The 25,423-nt window shown below is 42.9% G+C and overlaps 1 protein-coding gene across 1 annotated transcript in view; it reads left to right on the forward strand.

The window, feature by feature from the left end:
• LOC145399130 (uncharacterized) overlaps window positions 1-25,423 on the forward strand; it is a 71,000-nt gene continuing 45,577 nt past the window's right edge. Inside the window, exons 1-4 of the mRNA XM_080271869.1 lie at window positions 1-186; window positions 10,784-11,305; window positions 11,521-11,622; window positions 13,697-13,834. Of these exons, the coding sequence (XP_080127995.1) occupies window positions 1-186; window positions 10,784-11,305; window positions 11,521-11,622; window positions 13,697-13,834 (948 nt within the window). The remainder of the gene's footprint in view (window positions 187-10,783; window positions 11,306-11,520; window positions 11,623-13,696; window positions 13,835-25,423) is intronic.

A 25,423-nucleotide genomic window follows, 5' to 3' on the forward strand; every position in this document is an offset into this window, starting at 1 on the left:
ATGGGTGAATCAGAGGGAACAGTTGGTGGACGTTGGTGGGAGGATGAAGGTTGGTGGTGGAAGCAACTGTCCCCACGGCACTTGGAGCATCGACCCCGCTTGCCCACCGCCATTACCCTCCACCGTCTTGTACCCAGATCAACCCACCACAGAACAGTACAGAAAGCATCAGTCACTCATTTCAAAGTGAGTGACAGTATAGAAGTGTCAGAGCTTTTAAAACGTACTACTGTAACGTACAGCACTTGAATGATATTTTGAGATAGAGAGCTTGGGATAGGATGGGAGCGAGTCATTGAAAATGTACCTTACTTGTACCGTCCTAGTTGTACTGGTACCACCACATGAAGGCATTTAGGCTATGACCTTTGTGGTTCTGGAAAAGTAAATATCAAGGTGAACTGGGAGGGAATGTGGAAGATATTACTGTACATACAGTACATATAGTTTTCCTTAGCCTAGCAAACTGTTTATAGTAGACACTCTGATCCAAAACAGCAGTGATAAGGAACGGAGAAGTGAGCATGGAAGAGAAAGTCATTACATGACAGTACGGTACCGGTATTGTGATACCAACTCTAACGTGTGGAAGTGCCTTGGCTTTGTTGGAAGGGCACATGTCTAGAGTGAGAGCAGTGGAAATGAATTATTTTAGAGGAGCATGTGGAGTTACATGGAGAGACAGGTTCACAAATAAGGAAGTGAAGGTGTACTGTGGTGTGGATGTGATAGAAAGCATTAGGAGAAATACATTGAGGTAGTTTGGCCATGTGGAGAGGATAGAGGGTGAGAGACTAATGAGAAGAGTGTACGCGAGTGAGGTGGAGTGGGGGAGAGGGAGGAGGGAGCCGAGGATGAGATGGAAGGATGGAGTGGAGAGGCATATTAGAGAGGGGGATGTGATCTAGGAGCAAGGCAGTGAAGTATCATTGGACAGGACGACATAGAGACGGTTTGTTTGTGGCCACCCTTTACGGGATTGAGGCATCTGGCAATAGATAGATAGACTTTAGTTTCTAAATTACTTTTTCCGAATGATATGGGTTGTTGACACCTCTCCGCACAGTCAGGGCAGTATGTTTTGTGGACATGTATAAGAAATGATAATAGATTACTAATGCTAGGTACAGTGCTTCACAATAGCATATTTACTGTTTATGGTACAATAGGCTATTTTATTTCTGTTCGTACTTTTTTCATAGTTATCACTGTGGTTCAGCCAGCAAACCTTTTCCATTTTCCATAAAGTCTTTGAACGTAAAACTTTCTGATTTGAGAGTTTGTAGTATACTGTGTTGGCTGGTAACAATAGAACCAGCAAATGGACACTGGTATAAGGCACTTCAACATAATTTGACCAGTGGGGTTATTGCTTGCAAAATGCAATGTGAGGGACCGGCCACTCTTGCCATAAATATCTGAACTGGGTAGCCTAGGCCTGTGTTCCAATGTTCCTAATGGGACAGGAAAGAATTGCTTGATGGATAAATTGTGTGGCTTGAATGAAAGGCAATGATAGACTACGTGTGTGTGGATGAACGAATGAGAAGATAAGTGTTGGATGCAAGAGTGTGGAGTTGGTGGGGGAATGGAGTCTCGGACCATCACTTAGTGATGGCCAAGGTAGAGCTGCAAAGAAAGTGGTTGAGGAGACAAAGGGGAAGACAGGAGGAAGCAGCTCCTGTGAGAGGAGTGGAGAAATTGCAAGATAGTGAGAAAATGACAGAGTATAAGAGCATAGTGGAAGAAAGATTGGGAAGGTATGAGCTAGAGCAGATGGAAGGGGTGGAAGACGTATGTAAGATATTCACGGAAGAGATAGGCGCAGCATGTGAGGCGGTTTGTGGAGTGAGGAGGAGATGCAAATGTGTGCAAGGGACAGCATGGTGGAATGAGGTGAAACGAGCTGTGGAACAAAAGAAGGCATATAGTGAATGGTTAGCGTGTAGAGGTGGGGGACAAGATGAGAGAGAGAAGAGAGAGGTATATGTGAGCAGGAGATGGGAGGTTAAGAGACTGGTGAAGGAGAGTAAGAAGAAAGTGGATGAAGAGTTTGGGAGGAATCTGAGTGTGAAATTGAGGGAGAGTAAGAAATTGTTTTGGAAGGAGGTAAAGAAAGTAAGGCAGTGTGAAAGGGGAAATAGTAGGGGAGTGAAAGATAGGAATAATAGATTGTTAGTGGAGAAGAGAGAGAAATTGAGGAGATGGAAAGAGCACTTTGAGGATTTGTTGAATGTAGAGAGTGAGAGCAGCGCGAGTATAAGTGGTTAGGGAATGGCTGGGAGAAGAAGAGATGAGAGGAGGGAGGAAGAGATCAGTAGGGCAGAAGTAGTGGAAGTGATGAAGAAGATTAAGTTGGGAAAGGCCCCAGGAATTGATGGAGTGTGTGGTGAAATGGGGGTGAGATTGTTGTGGAGTGGATATGGAAGTTGTTTAGATTGGCTTGGGAAGAGGGAAGGGTTCCAGAGGACTGGAAATCAGGTATAATTGTTCCTTTATACAAAGGAAAAGGGGAGAGAGAAGTATGTGGTAACCATAGGGGTATTTGCCTTCTTAGTGTGACTGGTAAAATATGTGGTAGAATACTCATTGGTAGGGTTAGGCATATGACAGAGGAGCTAGTTTGAGAAGAACAAGGGGTATTTAGGAAGGGAAAAGGGTGTGTAGATCAGATATTTGTTCTAAGATGTTTAGTGGAGAAGTATCTAGAGAAGGGAAGGAAAGTGTATGCTGCATTCATGGACTTGGAGAAAGCTTCTGACAGAATAGATAGGCAAGGTATGTGGAAGGTATTAAGAATATATGGAGTGGAGGGGAAATTGTTGAGTGCTGTGAAGAGTATGTACGAGAGAGCTAGGGCTATGGTGTGAGTGGATGGTGAGCTGAGTGAGTTCTTTGATCTCAGTGTGGGACTGATACAGGGTTGTGTGATGTCTCCATGGCTGTTTAATATATACATGGATGGGGTTGTAAAGGAGGTGCAAGGTAGGGCAGTGGATGTGGGAGTGGCTCTAATGAATGAAGGTAAGATTTGGAAGATTCCGGTGTTGCTGTTTGCTGATGATACAGTATTGTTGAGTGAAGATGAATGGGAGTTGCAAGGTTTTGTGAATGAATTTGGGACAGTGTGTAGGAGGAGGAATCTGAAAGTTAATGTAAACAAAAGTAAAGTTATGGTGTTTGAGAGGAATGAAGTTACAGAGTGTGCAGTGAGGTTGGATGGTGAGGATATGGAGAATGTGAGTGCATTCAAGTACTTGGGTAGTGTGATGAGTAAGGATGGAACTTTGGGGGATGAAGTGCGTGAAAGGGTACAGCAGGGAAGGAAGGTTGATGGTACACTGAATGCAGTGATGAGAAATAGGGAGGTGAGTATGGAAGTTAAGAAGTCACTGTATGATAGTATTGTGATCCCTACCCTGACGTATGGAAGCGAGGCGTGAACCTTCCAAGAGGGGAACAAGTCAAGGGTGAGAGCAATGGAAATGAGTTACTTGAGAGGAGCATGTGGAGTGACGTGGAGGGACAGGTTGACGAATGAAGAAGTGAAGGAACATTGTGGGATGGATGTGGATGTGGTTGAGAAGATTAGGAGAAATACACTGAGGTGGTTTGGACATGTGAAGAGAATGGAGAATGAAAGACTGACTAAGAGGGTGTATGTAGGTGAGGTGGAGGGAGGGAGAGGGAAGGGTAGACCGAGGATGAGGTGGAGGGATGGAGTAGAGAGGTATATGAGGGAGGGAGGGGTGAGTTGGGGGGAGGGTAGTCAAATGGTGGGTGACAGAGTGACTTGGAGGCGTTTTGTCTGCGGCCACCCTTTGCGGGATTAGGGTGTCGGGCTACAGATAGATAGATAGATAGATTAGGCTGTTGTGCTGCTTGTAGGTCATTGTATAGTTTGAAAGGAATGAGAGAGTGTTTTTGATTGATGATATGAATGGTAAAGTAGGGAATGTGAAGGTGGATGGAGTAGTTGGTGAGTGGGGTGTGCCTGCTGAAATAGATGAGAATGGCAGTGCTTTAGTGGACATTTGTGCCGGGAGGGGGTTGGTGATACCAATACCCTCTTCAGGCACAAACTGATCAACAGGTATACATGGCAAGTGATGAGAAGGGTGGAGGGTGAACTTAATGAAAGGAAGCCAATGATTGATTATGTGTGTGTGGAGGAAAGGATGCGAAGACATGTAATGGATACAAGAGCATATAGAGGTTGGGGGAGTGGACTTTCTGACCACCACCTGGTGGTGGTCAGAGTCAAGGTCCAAGTAAAATGGAGAAATAGAAGGAAGGACGGGAGGAAGGAGTATATGCAAGGAGAGTGGAAAGGTTACAAGAGGATGAGAAAAAGGCAGAATATAAGAGAGAAGTGGAGGAACGATTGGGTAAATATAAATTGGGGCAGATGGGGGACGTGAAAGGTGTGTGCAAGATATTCACAGAAGAAATATGTGCAGCATGTGAGGTGGTGTGTGGGGTGAAGATGAAAGGGGATGCAAGGAACAGTATGGTGGAATGAAGAGGTGAAACAGGGTGTGGCACAAAAGAAAAAAGCATATAATAATGGATGAGAAATAGGGACGTGGAAGAAGTTGAGAGACGGACAAGAGAGTTATGTGTAGAAAGGAAGAGAGAGGTGAAAAGATTAGTAAGAGAGAGTAAGAAGAGATTGAATGAAGAATTTTGAAGGATTTTGAGTGTCAGGTGGAAGGAATGTAAGAAAATGTTCTGGAAAGAGGTAAAGAGAGTCAGACAGGATAGCAGTGGAGTTAGTAGGGGGGTGAAAGATAAAAATGGTAGATTACAAGTTGAGAAGGGTTAAAAAGTGAGCAGATGGAGAGAACACCTCAATGAATTGTTGAACATAGAGAATGAGTGTAATGTGAGTATAAGTGGCTGGGGAATGGCTGGGAGAAGGAGGGAGGTGAGAAGACAGTAAGAAATCTGTAGGATAGAAGTTGTGGAAGCAATGAAGAAAGTCAAAATGGGGAAAGCCCCAGGAATTGATGGAGTATGTGGTGAAATGCTGAAGCATGGGGGAGAGATAGTAGTAGAATGGATGTGGAAGATGTGCAGATTGGCCTGGGAGGAGGGTAGAGTCCCAGAGGATTGGAAGTCAGGTATAATTATTCCCTTGTACAAAGGGAAAGGGGAAAAAGTAGTGTGTGGTAATCATAGGGGCATTTGTTTTCTTAGTGTAATAGGAAAAGTATATGGTAGGATACTTATTAACAGAGTTAGGGAAATAACAGAGGAATTAGTTGGAGGAGAACAGGGAGGCTTTAGGAAGGGAGGTTGTGTAGATCAGATATTCATTCTTAGATCTTTAGTGGAAAAGTTTCTAGAGAAGGGAAAGAAGTTGTATGAGGCCCTTATGGTTTTGGAGAAAGCATATGACAGGGTGGATAGACAAGGATTGTGGAAAGTATTAAGAATATATGGAGTAGATGGGAAGTTGTTGAGTGCTGTGAAGAGTATGTATGTGGGTGCTAAGGCTGCAGTGCATGTGGATAGTGAACTGAGTGAGTTTTTCTATTTGAAGGTTGGGTTGAAACAGGGATGTGTCATATCTCCATGGTTGTTCAATCTGTATGTGGATGGGGTTATAAGGGAGATACAGGGTAGGTGTGTGGATGTTGGGAGTGGCCCAAATGAGAGATGGCAGTGTTTGGAAACTCCCTGTACTGTTGTTTGCAGATGATACTGTGTTGTTAAGTGAAGACAAAGGGAAGCTGCAAGGCTTGGTGGATGAGTTTGGGAGAGTGTGTAAGAAATGGAATCTAGGGGTGAATGTAGGGAAGCATAAAGCTATGGTCTTCGAGAGAGGTGAAGTCAATGTGGTTGGATGATGAGGAAGTGGAGAGTGTGAGTACATTTAAGTGCTTGGGTAGTGTGATGAGTAAGGATGGAAGTTTGGAGGGTGAAGTGCTTGAAAGGGTACAACAAGGAAGAAAGGTTGCTGGTTCCTTGAAGCAGTGATAAACAGGGAAGTGAGCATGGAAGTGAAAAAGTTATTACATGACAGTATTGTGATATCTGCTCTAATGTATGGAAGTGAAGCTTGGACGGTGTTGGAGGGACACAAGTCAAGAGTGAGAGCAGTGGAAGTGAGTTATTTGAGAGGAGCCTGTGGAGTCACATGGAGAGACAGACTGACAAATGAGGATGTGAAGGAGCGTCGTGGTGTGGATGTGGATGTGATAGGAAGCGTTAGGAGAAACACATTGAGGTGGTTTGACCATGCGGAGAGTGAGAGACTGACGAAGAGAGTGTATGTGATTGAGGTGGAGGGGGGGAGAGGGAGGGGAAGGCCAAGGATGAGATGGAGGGATGGAGTGGAGAGGTATATGAGAGAGAGGGGTGTGAATTGGGAGCAGGGCAGGGAAATGGCAGGGGACAGGGTGACGTGGAGGGGATTTGTTTGTGGCCACTTTGTATAAGGGATTAAGGTGTCTGGCAATAGATAGATAGATAGTATAAGGTACCAAAACAGTGCGATTTGAACTGTAAAATCAGAATGAGGAATGATATGTAAGGAGTTGCCTGGCACTGAAGTAAAAAACGAAGTTTGATATATCTGTAACGGTTAATGGCAAATTTGAAAGTATGGATAATGAGATAAGAATAAAAGGTTCAGAAAAGAAGAGTTATTGCATGATTCAGTAGTTGTTGTATTCAGAGAGAGAGAGAGAGAGACATGTATGTACAGTAAAAAAGATGATGAAAGATGGTGTACGGTACTTTAATTTGTGGGTTTTTATGTATTTTATGTATTGTATGTAATCATAGGGGCATTTGTCTTCTTAGTATAATAGGAAAAGTGTATGGTAGGATACTTATAGACAGAGTTAGAGAAAGAACAGAGAAATTAGTTGGAGAAGAACAGGGAGGCTTTAGGAAGGGAAGAGGTTGTGTAGATCAGATATTTATTCTTAGATCTTTAGTGGAAAAGTTTCTAGAGAAGGGAAAGAAGTTGTATGCGGCTTTCATGGACTTGGAGAAAGCATATGACAGGGTGGATAGACAAGGATTGTGGAAAGTGTTAATAATATATGGAGTAGATGGGAAGTTGTTGAATGCTGTGAAGAGTATGTACGATGGTGCGAAGGCTGCAGTGCGTGTGGATGGTGAACTAAGTGAATTTTTCTCTTTGAAAGTTGGTTTGAAACAGGGATGTGTCATGTCTCCATGGTTGTTCAATCTGTACATGGATGGGGTAATAAAAGAGGTACAAGGTAAGGTAGTGGATGTTGGAGTGGCCCTGGTGAGAGAGGATAGTGTTTGGAAACTCCCTGTACTGTTGTTTGCAGAAGATACTGTGTTGTTGAGTGAAGACGAAGGGGAGCTGCAAGGCTTGGTGGATGAGTTTGAGAGAGTGTGTAAGAAACGTAATCTAAAGGTGAATGTAGGGAAGAGTAAAGTGATGGTCTTTGAGAGAGGTGAAGTTAGTGAATGTACAGCGAGGTTGGATGGTGAGGAATTGGAAAATGTGAGTACGTTTAAGTACTTGGGTAGTGTGATGAGTAAGGATGGAGGTTTGGAGGGTGAAGTGCTTGAAAGGGTACAGCAGGGAAGAAAATTTGCTGGTTCTTTGAAAGCAGTGATAAGAAACAGGGAAGTGAGCATGGAAGTGAAAAAGTTACTACATGACAGTATTGTGATACCAACTCTAACGTACAGAAGTGAAGCTTGGACATTGTTGGAAGGACACAAGTCAAGAGTGAGAGCAATGGAAATGAGTTATTTAAGTGGAGTCTGTGGAGTCAACTGGAGAGACAGGCTGACGAATGAGGATATAAAGGAGCTTTGTGGTGTGGATGTGGATGTGATAGGAAGCGTTATGAGGAACACACTGAGGTGGTTTGGCCATGTGGAGAGGATGGAGGGTGAAAGACTGACGAAGAGAGTGTATGTGAGTGAGGTGGAGGGGGGAAGAGGGAGGGGGAGGCCGAGGATGAGATGGAGGGATGGGGTAGAGAGGTATATGAGAGAGGGGGTGTGTGAGTTGGGAGCAGGGCAGTGAAATGGCGGGGGACAGGGCGACTTGGAGGCGATTTGTTTGTGGCCACCCCAAACGGGATTGAGGCGTCTGGCAATAGAATGGAATAGAATAGTATGTAAACATGAAATTTTGACACTGACAGAGAGCATTTGAGAAAAATTGGCTAAAAATTTGTACCTGTAGGTGAAATGAGCAGCCAAACAATGTATGATGATTTTGGTGGAGGGAAAAGAGTATAAGATAATGCAGTGTGGTATTGCAACTTCAAGTGGATGAAGAGAAGCATAAGAGGTGGTATGAACATGTGAACAGAATACAGGAAAATAGTAATAGGAAGTTTGTTTGAAAGTGAGTTGTAGTAATCTGTATTGTTGCGAGAGGAAAACTCACATCTACATAGGAGAAGTGAGATGAATAGTTTATAAGTGAGAGATTTAGAATGGCTAGAAGAGTGGTTGAAAGGTCAAGAGAAGTGTAAGGGCAGTATCTGGGTGACTTATGTCAGTATTACCCCTTGTTATGGAGTTTGAAGCAGGAGGAAAGGCATTAGCAAGGTAGATAGATAGATAGATCTAATACAGTTTATTATAATACATTCATTTCATTCATTCATTCATTGCCAGACGCCATGTGTCCCAGATGGGGTGGCCAATGGCATAGAGTTAATTGTTTTACAGGGAGGGGCACTAATCCTCCACCAACCCCACTTGACATGTAGGGATGGTGACTGGAAAATGTCAGTATAGTATATCATCTTTTACATACAGAAACACAGTAGTACAGTATTAGTTTAGCTTTCCTACACATTTTAAAATTTTTTTAATGTTTCCTCCACTTTCGTCTATAGATTGGGTTTAGTTTACATACAGTACACCCTTGATATAATGAATTAATTGGTACCAAACCCTTGACGTTAAAGCCAATAGTTCATCAAAGCCAAATACCATGCTGTTCGGTAATTTCCCAGGTGTCGTGGCATTTACCAAAACAAAGTCCATTAAATGTACTGTAGAGTGTCGTTCGGCTGTACAGTCATACACAATAACGTACCATACAGCTAGGTCCAAATTGCTCTTTTTTGTTTTTTTCAATAAATGCTCTGTTTATGGCTCCTCTCATGATGCTGGTCACACAGAGACTAATCCCAAGGAATGTGTGTGTGTGTGTGTGTGTGTGTGTGTGTGTGTGTGTGTGTGTGTATTTACCTATTTGTATTTACCTATTTGTAGTATACAGGAATTGAGCAATGCTCGTGTTGTCCTGTCTCCATATCCACATTTATCAAGTCTACCTTTACACACATGAATGTTTTTCTCATGCACCACCTCTTTGTCTAAGTCGTTTCAAATATTTAAGAATATACCTAATTGTGATATACACGGAATGTACTATGCTCGTGGGTTTCCGTCGCTGTTTCTCAATAAGTCGAATTTAACTTTAAACTCGTTTAAGTTTTTAGACTGGACGATCTCTTTGTCCAGGCTATTCCATAAGTCTATACTTCTGTAAGGAAAGCTATATTTCTTGATATCCTTCAAGCAGCTTGACTTTTTCAATTTCATTCCATGTCCTCTTGTTGCTCTCTTATCCCATACAAACAGATCTTCTTTGTCAATTTTATCTACTCCCACCATGGTCCTGAACACCGCAATCATGTCTCCCCTCTTTCTCCTTTCCTCTAACGAAGGCAAATCCAGTTTTTCCAGCCTCTCTCTGTATGACAGGTCTGTCAGACTGGGGACCATCTTGGTTGCTGTTCTTTGTATTCTCTCAATCTTGTTTATATCTTTCTTTTTGTGTGGGGACCACACTACCGCTGCATATTCTAACCTGGGGCGGATCATGGCCACTATCAATTTTTTCATCATTTCCTCATCCATATAATGAAATGCTACTCTTATGTTAGTCAAGAGCTTATAAGTCTCTCCAACTATCTTGTTAATGTGCTTTTCTGGTGACAAACTATCTTGGACCAGCACTCCCAAATCTTTCTCTTCTCTCCTTTTTGTGATTAATTCATTACCCAAAAAATAATTCAGTGATGGTCTCCTGGTACTTTTACCCATTTCCAATATTTTACATTTCTTTACATTAAATTTCATTTCCCACGTCCGGCTCCAATTGTGTATCCTATCCAAATCCTCCTGCAGTATTTTACAATCCTCCTCAACCTCTATCTTCCTCAAGATCTTTACATCATCAGCAAACAGACTCGCATAACTGTTCACTCCATCTACCATATCATTTACGTAAATCAGGAACATTACTGGCGCCAACACTGAGCCTTGAGGGACTCCACTTGTTACTTCCCTCCATCCAGACATCTTTTCCTTTATTACTGTCCTCATTTGTCTGTCTCTCAAAAAGTCTCTCATCCATTCCAGAAGTTTCCCCTTTAGTCCTCCTATATATTCTAGTTTCCACATTAGTCTCTTATGAGGTACCTTGTCAAAGGCCTTCTTTAAGTCTAAGTACACACAATCCACCCAACCATCTCTCTCCTGTGTGTATGTGTATGTGTGTGGGGCTAGGGATGCCACACTAGTCAGTGTTTCCTACGTGTTCATTCCTTTACTGAATGAAAATTCATGAAATGAACATAACATTCAGCCAGCTTAAGGTGGTTGTTAGAACAGAAATACAGTACATTATAAGAGGGTTCTGTATATCGAGGGTTTACTGTACTGTACTGCATATCCACTTATATCATCCCTAAAGTGGCTGTACATTGTATTAGTAGAATTGTAGGTTTCTCATTTTTTTTTTTTTTTTTTTCAGCATCTTAAACCAGAAGAAATTGAGGAGGCTCAGAGAAGAGCTAGGCATGATTTTATGGTTGCAAAGTTAAAACAGAGTGAGTCAAAAATGGATCCTTCTGTAGTTCAAGAAGCTATGGATTCACCACAGCCAAAACCAAATCAGGTTCAGGATTCTGATTCTGTTTCTGCATCTCATGTAAAGAAAAAAACAAACAAAGGAAATCAGGTTCAAAAGTCTGATTCACCTGTTCCTTATCATGCAAAGAAAAAGACCACCATAAACAACAAGACTTCCAGTCAAGTCAAGACAAGACCTCATGCACCAAGTCGGCAAGGTATTGGAGAAGAAAACCTTCGTTTACGTCAACTGACCAGGTTTGTGAATCAGATTGCTGCAAGTCTTGGTGAGCTGGAAAATTCATTAATGCAAGATTTTCCAAACAGAGAGTTTATAACACCTCTAGACAATGATATTAAACAGAGGCGATGGGAAGAGTTTCGTCGTTCATCAGGCCGATCCCTGTTTTCCCTCAAGCAGGAGGTATTTATACAGTATTGTTTTTTTGGGCTGATATTTGTAATAGTTTGTAACAAGAAATGAATAATATAGCTACAGTATATAGGTATTACTGCACATCACAGTTACCTCATATGGAGTAAAATTTGAATTCAGTACTGTAGCATTTTTTGTAAGGTCTCTGTAGTAATATCAACATCTCTCAATCATGTCCTTAAGCCACAATACATCTGTTACAGATATCTGTGTTGGAGCGGACAACTCGGCCAGAATGTCGGAAGAAAAGCAGTTACCTGAGAGCTTTGGCTGTGGCCACGCGCACTCTTTTGAGACTTGTTATGGTTAGTTCTTAGATTAATACTGTAGTTCATTTGCTGTACTGTAATTCCATAATCAGAAGCTAAATATTATACACCTTTTATTGTACAATAGGATGCTTAGATGTCCATTTTGTACATTTTTCTCATGTACAGCATAAAGTAAACATCTTCATCATCCCATATTTGCATTCCTCTTCCATGTGCAGAGATAAAATCAGTTCCCACAGATCAGCACAGGTAAGTGTAACTTTAGTCCAGTTGCTGGTAAGTCCATAATCGGTAGCCAAATATAATGCATCTTTTATTATACCACAGGAATATATTAGTGATGTTTAGATATCAGTTTTGTGCATTTTTCTCATGTACAGTCTAAAATAAACATCATCATCATCATCCCATTTGTACATTCCTTTCTCATGTCCAGAGATAAAATCAGTTCCCCAAGATCATCACAGGTACCTGTACCTTTGATGAGCATATGCCCATGCTATCATCTATCTATCTATTGCCAGATGCCATAATCCCTTAAGGGGTGGCCATTTGACTTTGAGTTATTTGTTTTATGGGGAGGGGCACTAACCCTCCACCAACCCACTTGTTGACACGTAGGGAGCACGTATGGTTTGGTTATATGATTACCACCCAGCATTGTAAATGGTTTCTTAGCTTACAGGAAACCATTTGGCTTGTCACTCAAGAGCACCTATGGTTTGGTTATATGGTTACCACCCAGCATTGTAAATGGTTTCTTGGCTTACAGGAAACCATTTGGCTTGTCACTCAATGTAAAGCCACCTGTAAAGGAAAGAAAAGCAATAAGAAGTGACAGGAAAGATGGGAGAAATAGGAAGAGAGGAGGCCAAGCACAGAAAAAGAATGATAAAGGCTAAAGAAGAAGTAGGCAGCACTACAAGTGAGTGGATGATGGTCACCACCACTTACCATGCCCATGCTATCAGTCCTCCTTAAATACAAAAATAAACCAACAGCAACCTGATATGTGATTCCAGTGTATAACATAGACAGATCCTGGTTACTGAACAACACAGACAGCACTGAACATACTATAGGGTATTTCTCTATTTTCCAAGCTTCACTTAAGACAAATCTGATAGTGCCCCTGGGTTGTGTCCAGATTCCCAGGATGGAAGTACTGGGACAGCAAAGTAAAGGAAATGTTGCATGATAATGTATGTTCCCATGCTCTTACACATGCTTTACTACCGACATATAAACTCTTCACAGAATTCCACAGCTTTTCATCCATACCATACATATAAAATCTTAAGTACTGTACTGTAATTTCCTTCTATATTCTCCTTGTCATATGCATTTTGGAGATCCATATATAATGTAAATGCACGGGCAAAATCTTCATATTTTTTCTATTAGAAAGTTACAGAGACTTCTTTGGAAGTAGTATTAGCATAGCTTTTGAACCCTGTTGTCTCATTGAAGCACGGTGAAGGCGAGGGATTCATCGTGACACAGCTGTAGATCATGAAGAGAAGTGGTCAAATCCACTGTGTATGTAAAATCAATTCAGAACTCCCTAATATTAGGCTTATTTTGTGTGTACAGTTATGGAACCCAAGATCGCCTGGTTACTTTGATAGTTTGTATATATGGTGTTAGGTGTAGAAGAGTGGTGTAGGGCAGGAGGGGAGACTTAGATACTTGAAAATCAATATTAATGGCCATTATCAAAGGTCTGTTGTCTGAATACATTTGCAGAACCAAAGATGGTCATGTTCCAGAGGTATGGGATTTATAAGCTGTGATTCTAGAGTGGGAGCAGGACTCTAGAACCTTGAAAATCAAAAGTTTGCTGCTCTATTTTTTTTTTTTTTAAGTATAGCATTCACATACTGTAATGCATGATGGGGTCCAGAAGGGAATGAGGACATTTAGAATCATGAAAATTTGTAGGCTTGGCAAGTACCATAAGCCCAGTGCATTTTTAGTTCCACAAGCAGAGGTTGCCTAAAACAGAATCACTTACATGTAAGATAAAAAGTAAGTTGTGCTCTGCTTATATAGCATTACCTTTCTATAGTTTGTCATGCATTAAAGGTATCCTGTTCTAATTTTCTAGGCCCTGCAGTCCCAGGCAGATAAGAATTTTGCTGTAGCACTCCAGAGGAAGGTATTTCAGGAGCTTGTGATGTTGACATACAGACTATTCCCTCTTGTTTCTAGTGTTGGAGTTCGTATCCCAAGATTGAGGGTCAAGGTTAGTTGCTTATTATACTTTGAATTATAAAAATTAGCTAAATAACTTTATTAGGTTATATTTAATTGATCATAGTACAGTATAGTAGTTTCATCATGTATTTAAAGTATATGTACAGTATATTGCCTTTTTATCATTTTTCATTAACAGTCATCATTTGTATTGTCTCATATACTAGAAACTTTAACAAATTAAATAGAGAAGCAGTATCGATAGCTATTAGAATGTTTGGGCAGTACTGAAAATTTCACTTAACTGTTATTCACCATTTACTGTCTGTTGAAGTACAGCCATAATATTCTCTAATATTATGACCTTGATATTTTTTCTGTTATGAGTGGCCCTTGGTGAAGAGAATTTGCATTAATCTGTACTGCGCCAGGGACGTAGATATACATCCCCCTTTAACCCCTAGAGTACGCAGTTCTCCAGCCTCGACTACCCCCCAGGACGCAAAAACGGGCCTGTTTTTCGACTACGTGAAAGGTTAAAAGTTTTATGCCCGATTTACAGAGCTTGAATTTACACACCTGAAAACGCAAACCCCACCCTCCTAGCTGCAGCCCGTCAAAATTTATAATAGTTACCCGTCACAGCCCCAGTGAGAAAGCAAATACACCATTGCACCTGTTTTCTTCGCAAAAATACGTACAAAAATCACCAAAATAAATTTTTTTGGTGTGTACAGATGTTATAAACCATTGTAATGTGCTTAGAAAAAAATAAAATGGTGACAAACACCCCAAATAAATATGATAAAAAGTAAAAATTATCCTCCCCTCCTCTCTTCTCCCCATACCACCAATCTCCTCCCTCCCCTCCCCTCCCCTCCCCTCCCCTCCCCTCCCCTCCCTGTCAAATCTAGCTAGGGAAAATGGTCATAAACCCCCCAATAAAATATGATAAATAGTGAAAATTATCCTCCCATCTTCTCCCCTTCCCATTCCTCCACTCCCCTCCCTCCCCTCTCCTTCCCTGTCCTCCTCTCTCCTCCCCCCTCCCCCCTTCCCTCCCCTCCCCTCGCCTAACCTCCCGTCCCCCCACTCCTCCCCTCCGAGCTGTCAAATCTAGCTAGTTTTCGTTTCGTTTCGTTTTTGAAGGCTTCAACATGCTTGCATTCATCGGCATAAAATAAAATCCCTTTTTCGAGTGGGTTTCGAATAAAGACAGGTAAAATAATTGTGGTGTGCATATCTGTATGCAAAGACACGAATAAATTAAAGATAATGATTCAACAACATGTGCCGTAAAGGGTAAAAAGTACGCAAAATACTCGAGGCCGGGGAGGTAAAGATACTGTGTGCTAGGGGGTGGGGGTGGGGGTATGGGAAGGTGGTGGGAGGTGGTAAGGCCAGGAGGGGGTGTATGGGATGGAGGGATGGAAGGAGACCACCACAAGACACAAAGGAAGAGCCCCAATGGAGTAAAGGGACTTGGAGAGAGGGTAGGGGGGAAATACCCTCCCCCCAGATAACTGGGGGGGGATGGGGGGATCCACATGGGAGGGGGGGATGCATGAGGAGGGGGTGGGAGGGGTGGTGGTGGTGGTAAGAACAGTGGGAGGTAGGGTAGTAACAAGGTAGTGGGGTAGAGGGACGTGGCGGGAGGGAGGTGGGGGGTACACCCCTCACCGCCTGGTTACAGGCCTGGGTCTCCCCTCCGGTGTGTCCAACACTTAGTTCTGATTGGTTAGAAGCCATCTGCATCACAGCTGGGGTGGAGCCAGCTGCTGCCAGTTTTTTGTGGATGTTGCACAATCGGTGTTGCTCGTCCTTTTAAGAAATTGCGCAAAACGCTAGATCGATGAGCTTAGCACTTTAGGGGTTAAAACACCAGCAACGTAGATCTGTGTACTGCAGCATTGAGAAGTCATTGCAAGCAACCAAAGTAAAATGGAAAGTACAGTAATCCATCATTTATCCAGACATAATAGAGCCAAAGGCATGTCTGGGTAGTGGCAACATCTGGATAATGAACACTATTCCCCTGCCATACCCAGACCTTACATTTACCTAACCTCCAGCCTACACCTAACACTATTTGTACAGTACCTGTGCATAATTTGGCAGTGTTTTCCAGTCATTCAGGCATATTTAGACATAAAAACACACGTAGGAATATCCAAAGTAATGCTAAACACCAGGAAAACCATGCAGAAAAACCACCGAAAACCAAAAATCACCCTACCTATACATTACGGTATGTACATTACCGTTCCTTATTTTGGCAGTGTTTTCTGGTCTTTCTGCCATATTTTGACATCAGAACATACATAGGATTATCCAAAATAATTTTCAACACCAAGAAAACCATGTCTGAAAACCAAAAAACACCCCACCAATACACTGTTGTGTGTACAGTACCCCTCATAATTTTGGCACATTTTTTCAGCTCACTCTGCCATATTTTGACATCAAATCACACACAGGAATATCCAGAGTAATGCGAAACACCAAGAAAACTGTGAAAAAAAAAAAAACACTGAAAATCGAAAACCACCCTTCCTATACACTACTGTATGTACAGTACCCCTCCTAATTTTGGCACTCTGTTCCAGTCATTCTGCCTTCTTGAGACATCAGAACACACATAGGATTTTCCAGATTAATGTTAAACATCAAGAAAACAGCGCATAAACAACAAAAATCCACAGAAAACCTAAATTTGGAAAAAATCAGTTATCTATGATGAGTGCTCCTGAGGCCCCCCAAAATTGCACAGCCAAATATGCCAGTGGAAATTGGTTATATTGGTATAAATGGTATACCAACATCTTCACTAGTGTTTATACTACAGTAAATCCTCGTAGTTCGATGCATTTTACTTTGATGCCTCGTTTCCGAGTTGTCTCACACTTCGCTAATTTCCCTGCTTTTTGACCCTACCAGCTGGCAGCCAACACTCAGCAGATGATGCATACTGATGCTCAGTCTAGGCACTGTCCATTTTTCTATGCAACAGTTTTCCTCATCCCATGGGGATGAGGGTGGGTTCATGGAATGTGGGAAGTTTGAGGGGAAGAGCGGTGGAAGTCGTTGAGGCATTCAGTAGGAGGTGGGTGGATGTGGCGTGTTTGCAGGAAGTCCGGTACAGGGGTGGATCAGCCAGAAAGATTGTTGGGAAGGACTGTGGCTATAAGTTGTTTTGGGAGGGGGGGGACAGACGGATGTGGAGGTGTTGGTGTGATGGTTGCGGAGAAATGAGTGGAATATGTTATGAATGTTTTGAGAGTAAGCGATAGGATATTGGTAGTGAAAATTCTGTTAGGAAGAAAGATAGCTGCGATTATATCAGCATATGCTCCACAGGCAGGATTGGATGAATCAGAGAAAGATAGATTTTGGGATGATTTAATACGTGTAGTGGGTGGTATGCGGGATGATGAGATAGTGATTTTGGGAGGGGACTTAAATGGTCATGTAGGTGAAGCAGCACAAGGTTATGAAGGAGTGCATGGGGGATGTGCGTATGGTCTAAGGAATGTAGAAGGGGAAAGGATACTCGAGTTTGGGGAGGCAACGGACATGATTGTGTGCAACACATATTTTATGAAAAGAGACAGTAGGTTAATTACGTATGAGTCTGGGGGAAATAGCAGTCAGATAGATTATTTTCTGGTTAAGAGGGCCAATAGGAGGTTAGTGAGGGATGTTAAAGTTATAGGAAGTGAGGAGTGTGTGCAGCAGCACAAACTATTGATTTGTGTATGGTGCTTAAAGAACAACTGATGAAAAAGAGGACTTATGTACCTAGGAGGAAAATATGGAAGCTGAAAAACCAAGTAGTAAGGGATGCCTTCTATAGCAAGTTGAGGAGAGTGGTGGCTGAAAAGGGAGCTGTGGACAGAGGCGTTAATGAACAGTACAGAGCCCTCAAGAACAATTTCTTGAGAGTTACTGATGTAACATGCGGTTGGACAAGAGGACCACCAAGACATAAAATAACTTGGTGGTGGGATGAGGGTGTAGAAGATGCAGTTTAGGAGAAAAGAAGGCTTTTCCAGGAATGGAAGAAGGGTGGTAGCAAAGAGGAGTATTTGGCTGCCAAGCATAGGGCTAGGAGAGAGGTATACAGGGCAAAGTCTGAGTCACAGAGACTATTACTTGATAACCTAAATCATGGGGAAAGGTAAAATGTGATATTTAGGGTGGCAGGTCAAGTGAAGAAGGATAATCGGGATATTATAGGTGAGCAGTGTGTGAAGAATGATGAAGGAAGGGTAGTGGTGAACAGTGAGGATATTAAAGATGCATGGAGAAAGTATTATAACTGGTTGTTGAATGAGGAGTTTGACTGGGACAGGGAAGGTTTGGAGCCAGCAGATCCAGTGTCTGGCCCTTGGCCTTTGATTGATACTGCTACTGTGAGTGAGGCAATAGGCAGGATGAGGGTGGGGAAGACAGCAGGTGTGTCTGGGTTGACTGCCGAAATGTTGAAGGCCTCAGGCGATATAGGGGTGAGTTTAGTCACTGACCTGATAAATAGGATTATTTATGAGTGTGTTGTCCCAGATGATTGGCTGAAGAGTGTAATTGTAAATGTGTATAAAGGGAAAGGTGATGCCCTGGAAAGAAGTAATTATAGAGGTATAAAGCTTTGAGATCAGATAATGAAGGTAATGGAGAGAGTTTTAGAAGGTATGATTAGAGAAAGAGTGAATATTGATGAGATGCAGTTTGGGTTTATGCCAGGTAGGGGGACCACTGACGCAGTATTCATTGTTCGACAGCTTCAGGAAAAATATATTGGTAGGAGAAGGGATCTTTATTTTATTTTTGTTGATTTGGAAAAGGCCTTTGACAGAGTCCCTAGAGAGGTGGTGAAGTGGGCAATGAGAAAGCTTGGCTTGGAGGAGTGGTTGGTTAGGATGGTTATGGCCATGTATGTGGGTGCTCACACCCAGGTACGAGTGAATGGAGATTTGAGTGATGAGTTTTCCGTGAATGTTGGTGTGCATCAGGGGTCAGTCTTGAGTCCCATGTTGTTTATCATGGTACTTGAAGCCCTTTCACATGACTTTAGAAACGGACTCCCGTGGGAGTTGTTGTATGCTGATGATTTGGTGTTGATTGCAGAGAATGAAAGGGAGGCGGAGGAAAGGTTTAGGAAGTAGAGAGATGGTATGGGGCAAAAGGGTTTAAGGGTAAATGCAGATAAAACAAAAGTGATGATATCTAGGGTTGGTGGCGGTACTGTCAAAGATGAGGGAAAGTGGCCATGTGCAGTTTGCCACAAGGGCATGGGAAGTAATTCCATCTTGTGCGGTGTGTGTGATAAATGGGTGCATAAGAGATGTAGTGGTATCAGAGGTAGACTGCGAGATAATGCTGATTTTATGTGTACGGCGTGTCGCGGTGAGCAGGTGGAGATTGTCAGATGTGAAAGGATTGAACTTGCTGGTGAATCTCTTGAATGTGTGGAAGAGTTTTGTTATTTGGGAGACATGTTGTGTGCTGGAGGTGGGGCCGGAGCTAGCTCTGTGGCTAGGGTGAGAAGTGGTTGGAAGAAGTTCAGGGAGCTCTTGCCTCTCCTGACATTGAGAGGACTCTCCCTACGTGCTAAGGGATCTTTGTATGCAGCATGTGTTAGGAGTGTAATGCTGTATGGTAGTGAGACCTGGGCAGTGAAGGAGGAAGATATTTGCCAGCTCAGAAATGACAATGATTTGGTGGATGTGTAGTGCGTCCCTGCGTTCAAGGCCTGGAGGACTGGGTTTACGATGGAAGAGTTGAGAGGTAGGATGGGACTGGAGTGTATTGGTGTTGTGATGAGGAGAGGTAGATTAAGGTGGTTTGGACATGTGGAGAGGATGGGGGATGATAATTGGGTGAGGAAGGTGAGAAGTGTTAATATTGGGGGTGGGGTTATGAGGGGTAGACCAAGAAAGACATGGGACGAGGTCATTAAGTGTGACCTTAGGGTTAACCCCTTCTTTACTGACCCCTCCTGCCAGTGTAAACATTACGCTTACCCCCCATACCGACCTGATAGCTCCCCCTCCCGTAGTGTGAGGGGTAGTGTATATTTTTTGCCACGTCGAAACCATTCACTCTTTTTTATTTGTTTGTATACTGATGATCACATAAACCCAGCATGATGTTGGTAATAAAAAAATGATTGGTCTAAAAGAGGTTACATCACAGATGAGTGAGCAAGCCATTGGTGCCACTGCAACTCAGTCATGATGTATCTTATGATGTCAGAATTCGTCAGAACTTCGTCACAGTCTTTGTTGTCAAAACACAGAGCTGTTGCTAACCCGAGGTCCTCAGAAACAGCCTTACCGGGCTCCCCTAAGGTCCATAAGCTGCCATTCATTAGAGGGTGTACCAGCGTACAATGGTAGCGGTTCCGGTGTCTCACAGGTGTTTACTGGCTATGTACAGGGGTACATCAAAACACATTTTCGGTAAAGAAGGGGTTAAGGGACTGAACAGGGTGGCTGCAATGGATCGTGCAGCGTGGAGAGCCACCATTAGGTGACCAAGGCCGACACATGCAAGCATGTTGGAGCCTTTAAAAACGAAACGAAACGTCCAGCGGGGCAGTAGACACACGTGAGTTTGTTATTGTTTATGATCGTAACGTACGATCTTCAGCCGTGTCGTGAATACACAGCAGGTCCAGCAGGGCAGTAGACACACGTGAGTTTGTTATTGTTTGTGATCGTAACGTACGATCTTCAGCCATGTCATGCTGCTATTTCTTAACAAAGAATCGTTACATGTTTCTCGTAACACTATTTATTTTTGTTTTGATGGACAAATATCTGAAATGGATGTAAAATAAAGCTTATTGATATTTAAGGAAGGAAAAAATAATAACCGTCCCTGTACAGAAATGGTAGACTTGGCCCACCAATTTTTGATTCTGTTTGACTATATTACAGCCTCTCATCCTTGTATCTATCTATCTATTGCCAGACGCCTCAATCCTGTTTGGGGTGGCCACAAACAAATCGCCTCCAAGTCACCCTGTCCCCCGCCATTTCACTGCCCTGCTCCCAACTCACACCCCCCTCTCTCATATACCTCTCCACCCCATCCCTGCATCTCATCCTCGGCCTCCCCCTCCCTCTTTCCCCCTCCACCTCACTCACATACACTCTCTTCGTCAGTCTTTCACCCTCCATCCTCTCCACATGGCCAAACCACCTCAGTATGTTCCTCATAACGCTTCCTATCACATCCACATCAACATAACACCGCTCATTTATATCCTCATTCGTCAGCCTGTCTCTCCATGTGACTCCACAGGCTCCTCTTAAATAACTCATTTCCACTGCTCTCACTCTTGACTTGTGTCCTTCCAACAACGTCCAAGCTTCACTTCCATACGTTAGAGTTGGTATTACAATACTGTCATGTAGTAACTTTTTCACTTCCATGCTCACTTCCCTGTTTCTTATCACTGCTTTCAAAGAACCAGCAACCTTTCTTCCCTGCTGTACCCTTTCAAGCACTTCACCCTCCAAACCTCCATCCTTACTCATCACACTACCCAAGTACTTAAACGTACTCACATTTTCCAATTCCTCACCATCCAACCTCGCTGTACATTCACTGACTTCACCTCTCTCAAAGACCATCACTTTACTCTTCCCTACATTCACCTTTAGATTCCGTTTCTTACACACTCTCCCAAACTCATCCACCAAGCCTTGCAGCTCCCCTTCGTCTTCATTCAACAACACAGTATCATCTGCAAACAACAGCACAGGGAGTTTCCAAACACTATCCTCTCTCACCAGGGCCACTCCAACATCCACTACCTTACCTTGTACCTCTTTTATTACCCCATCCATGTACAGATTGAACAACCATGGAGACATGACACATCCCTGTTTCAACCCAACTTTCAAAGAGAAAGATTCACTTAGTTCACCATCCACACGCACTGCAGCCTTCGCACCATCGTACATACTCTTCACAGCATTCAACAACTTCCCATCTACTCCATATATTCTTAACACTTTCCACAATCCTAGTCTATCCACCCTGTCATATGCTTTCTCCAAATCCATGAAAGCCGCATACAACTTCTTTTCCTTCTCTAGAAACTTTTCCACTAAAGATCTGAGAATGAATATCTGATCTACACAACCTCTTCCCTTCCTAAAGCCTCCCTGTTCTTCTCCAACTAATTCCTCTGTTCTTTCTCTAACTCTGTCTATAAGTATCCTACCATACACTTTTCCTATTATACTAAGAAGACAAATGCCCCTATGATTACCACACACTTCTTTTTCCCCTTTTCCTTTGTACAAGGGAATAATTATACCTGACTTCCAATCCTCCGGGACTCTACCTTCCTCCCAGGCCAATCTGCACATCTTCCACATCCATTCTACTACTATCTCTCCCCCATGCTTCAGCATTTCACCACACACTCCATCAACTCCTGGGTCTTTCCCTGATTTAACTTTCTTCATTGCTTCCACAACTTCTATCCTACTGATTTCTTCCTGTCTTCTCACCTCCCTCCTTCTCCCAGCCATTCCCCAGCCACTTATACTCGCATTACTTCCATCCTCCACGTTCAACAATTCCTTAAAGTGTTCTCTCCATCTGCTCACTTTTTCTCCCTTCTCCACTAGTAATCTCCCATTTTTATCTTTCACTCCCCTGCTAACTTCACTTCCACCCTGTCTTACTCTTTTCACCTCTCTCCAGAACATTTTCTTACAGTCCCTCCACTTTACACTCAAATTCCTTCCAAATTCCTCATCCACTCTCTTCTTACTCTCTCTTACTAATCTTTTCACCTCTCTCTTTCTTTCTACATATAACTCTCTCTTCCGCCTCTCAACCTCTTCCACACCCCTATTCCTCATCCATTCATTGTATGCTTTCTTCTTTTGTGCCACAGCCTGTTTCACCTCTTCAGTCCACCACGCTGTTCCTTGCACCCCCCTCCGTCTTCTCTTCCTTCCACACACCACATCACATGCTGCACATACTTCTTCTGTAAATATTCTACACACACCTTCCACGTCCCCCATCTGCTCCAATTCATATTTGCCCAATCGTTCCTCCACTTCTCTCTTATACTCTGCCTTTTTCTCATCCTCTTGTAACCTTTCCACTCTCCTTGCAACTACTCCTTCCTCTCGTCTTTCCCTTCTTCTGTTCCTCCATCTTACTTGAACTTTAATTCTGGCCACCACCAAGTAGTGGTCAGAAAGTCCACTCCCCCAACCTCTATAAACTCTTGCATCCAATATACATCTTCGCATCCTTTCATCCACACACACATAATCAATCATTGCCTTCCTTTCATTCAGTTCACCACCCACCCTTCTCATCACTCGCCATGTATACCTGTGGATCATTTTATGCCTGAAGAGGGTATTGGCTATCACCAACCCCCTCCCAGCACAAATGTCCACTAATGCACTGCCATTCTCATCTATCTCAGCAGGCACACCCCACTCACCAACTGTTCCATCCACCTTCACATTCCCAACTTTACCATTCATATCACCAATCAAAAACACTCTCTCATTCCGTCCAAACTTTTCCATGCACACTTCTACATTTGTCCAGAACTCTTCTCTCACTCTTCTAGCACGATCTTGCATTGGTGCATACACACACACAATCGCCCACATTTGTATTCCAACTTTCAACTTTACCCACACAATCCTTGATCCAACTGATCCATACTGTCTTATGCTCCTCTTCCATCTTTTACTCACAACTATACAAACTCCTTCCTTTGCCCTCTCATTCTCACCTACTCCTGCACATATACCCCATCCATACTCCCATTCTCTCACACTTTCTCCTCTCCATTTTGTTTCAGTTATTCCACATACATCCACTTTCGCATCCTCAAGCACCTGGACAATCTCTCTCTCTTTCACCTCATCATTCGCTCCCCTTACATTCCACGTTCCAATTGCAATGTCCTTTGTCCGGTCCTTGGTCGTCAACGTTTGGTCAGTCCTTGTCCGAGGCTTATTGTTTGTTTTTTTAGTTAGTTGTTTTCCGGGGAGGGGCACTAACCCTCCGCCAACCCTTTTAGTCACCTTTTACGACAAGCAGGGATACTTCCTTGTAGCAGTGGGTAAAATAATGTTGTTATAATTTCTCCCTTCCTCTTAGTGACAAAGAGGGCACATAAAATGACTGGGGTTTAGTTGACGTACATGGATATCGAAAATTAAATGATCTGGTGAAAAGTGGCAGCTTTTCCTTGCTTAGTGACATTGGGAACTAGCCCATCCACTCTCAACACACGTTCACTTGCTACTCAGGCAAGTCTTCACTTTATTCCTGGTAAGGATTTTTGTGTTGCAGCTCTTTATAACAGTTTTAATGTCTTTTCAGGCACATGTTTATTGTGTTGTGCTGTTTTAGCACTAGCAAACTCTCTTCATTTGATTTTGGGTAGGGCCTATTTGGTGTTACAGTACTTCCTGATGGGGTAGGTACATGTCTACTGGAATGCTCCTCTATTTTTCCCATTGTTTCTTAACTTCACACTTCAACATTTCACTGTTTGCGAGGTTTTGGCGGAACATCCAAGCAACGAAAAACGAGGAAATACTGGATAAGATAAGCTAATAAAAACACATAAAACTACAATAATAAGTAAAAGTACAGAAATGCAGTGAGAATAAAATGTTCAGGAGTAAAATTTACATTCATATAACTTCCTACCATCCTAATGCAAAATATTGCCAGCACCTTCCAGTAGTTAAGCATATGTCTAGATGCAGAATTTATGAGCTTTCTCATGGATTTTGTGGAGTTTTGATACAGCCAATAGTATTTGAATAAACTGCAAAAAACTGTAAAAACTCATGAGTTATTGCTATCAGTGTGAAGGAGGTTAGTGACTGAGGGAGTGAGGGGGGAGCCAGGAGGGTATGGAGGGGGGATGGAATGGGGGAGAATCAAGGCTGTGGGCAGGATTCTCCCCCTTCTGTTACGAGGTGGACTGGCACTTTTACCATACATTTACTCGTGGCTTGCAGTCTGTTAGACGCTGAGTGGTCATGCGGAAACAACTCACAGTGACCAGGGGACTTTCAACGTTTGGTAGAGAAGCAGACGGCCGCTGTCATTGAACATGTACTCGTGGCTTGCGGTCTACTGTATGTCACAGTCTCAGGGGCAGTTAGGAAAGACTTAGCCTGGTGGTCGTGTGACTTTGGACGTTGGATGGGGATGCGTGCAGATGTTTTGACACCGCTTGTGTGTTACAATCGTATTACTCGGGTGCTGAAGGTTCATTGGGAGTGATCAGATGAGCACACGACTTTGACCTTTCAGTTCAAGGGCAGACAGATATTTTAGCTTTAGTTGTGGGTTATGGCCTACTTACCGCTCACAGCTCGAGCCCAGTGGCCACGATGCCGAATGTTTGAACGTGTTGGCTGGGCAGCCGAAGTTCTGGGGGACTTTTATGTCCAGATAATAACAAGTAAGTTTGGATAATGGTTTAATAGAGCCAAGGGTCAGCGTCCAGGTAATGAACACGTCCGGATAAAGGAAGGACGACTGTGTCTGTGTACAGTGTGGATAATGTGGATTGGCAGTTGCCATGTTACATATTTGTGTGTCATGATACAGTAGTATCTAA

The sequence above is a fragment of the Coenobita brevimanus genome, chromosome 47 (genome assembly GCF_032717465.1).
Source record: "Coenobita brevimanus isolate Jiangsu-jjx chromosome 47, ASM3271746v2, whole genome shotgun sequence".
Taxonomy (NCBI): domain Eukaryota; kingdom Metazoa; phylum Arthropoda; class Malacostraca; order Decapoda; family Coenobitidae; genus Coenobita; species Coenobita brevimanus.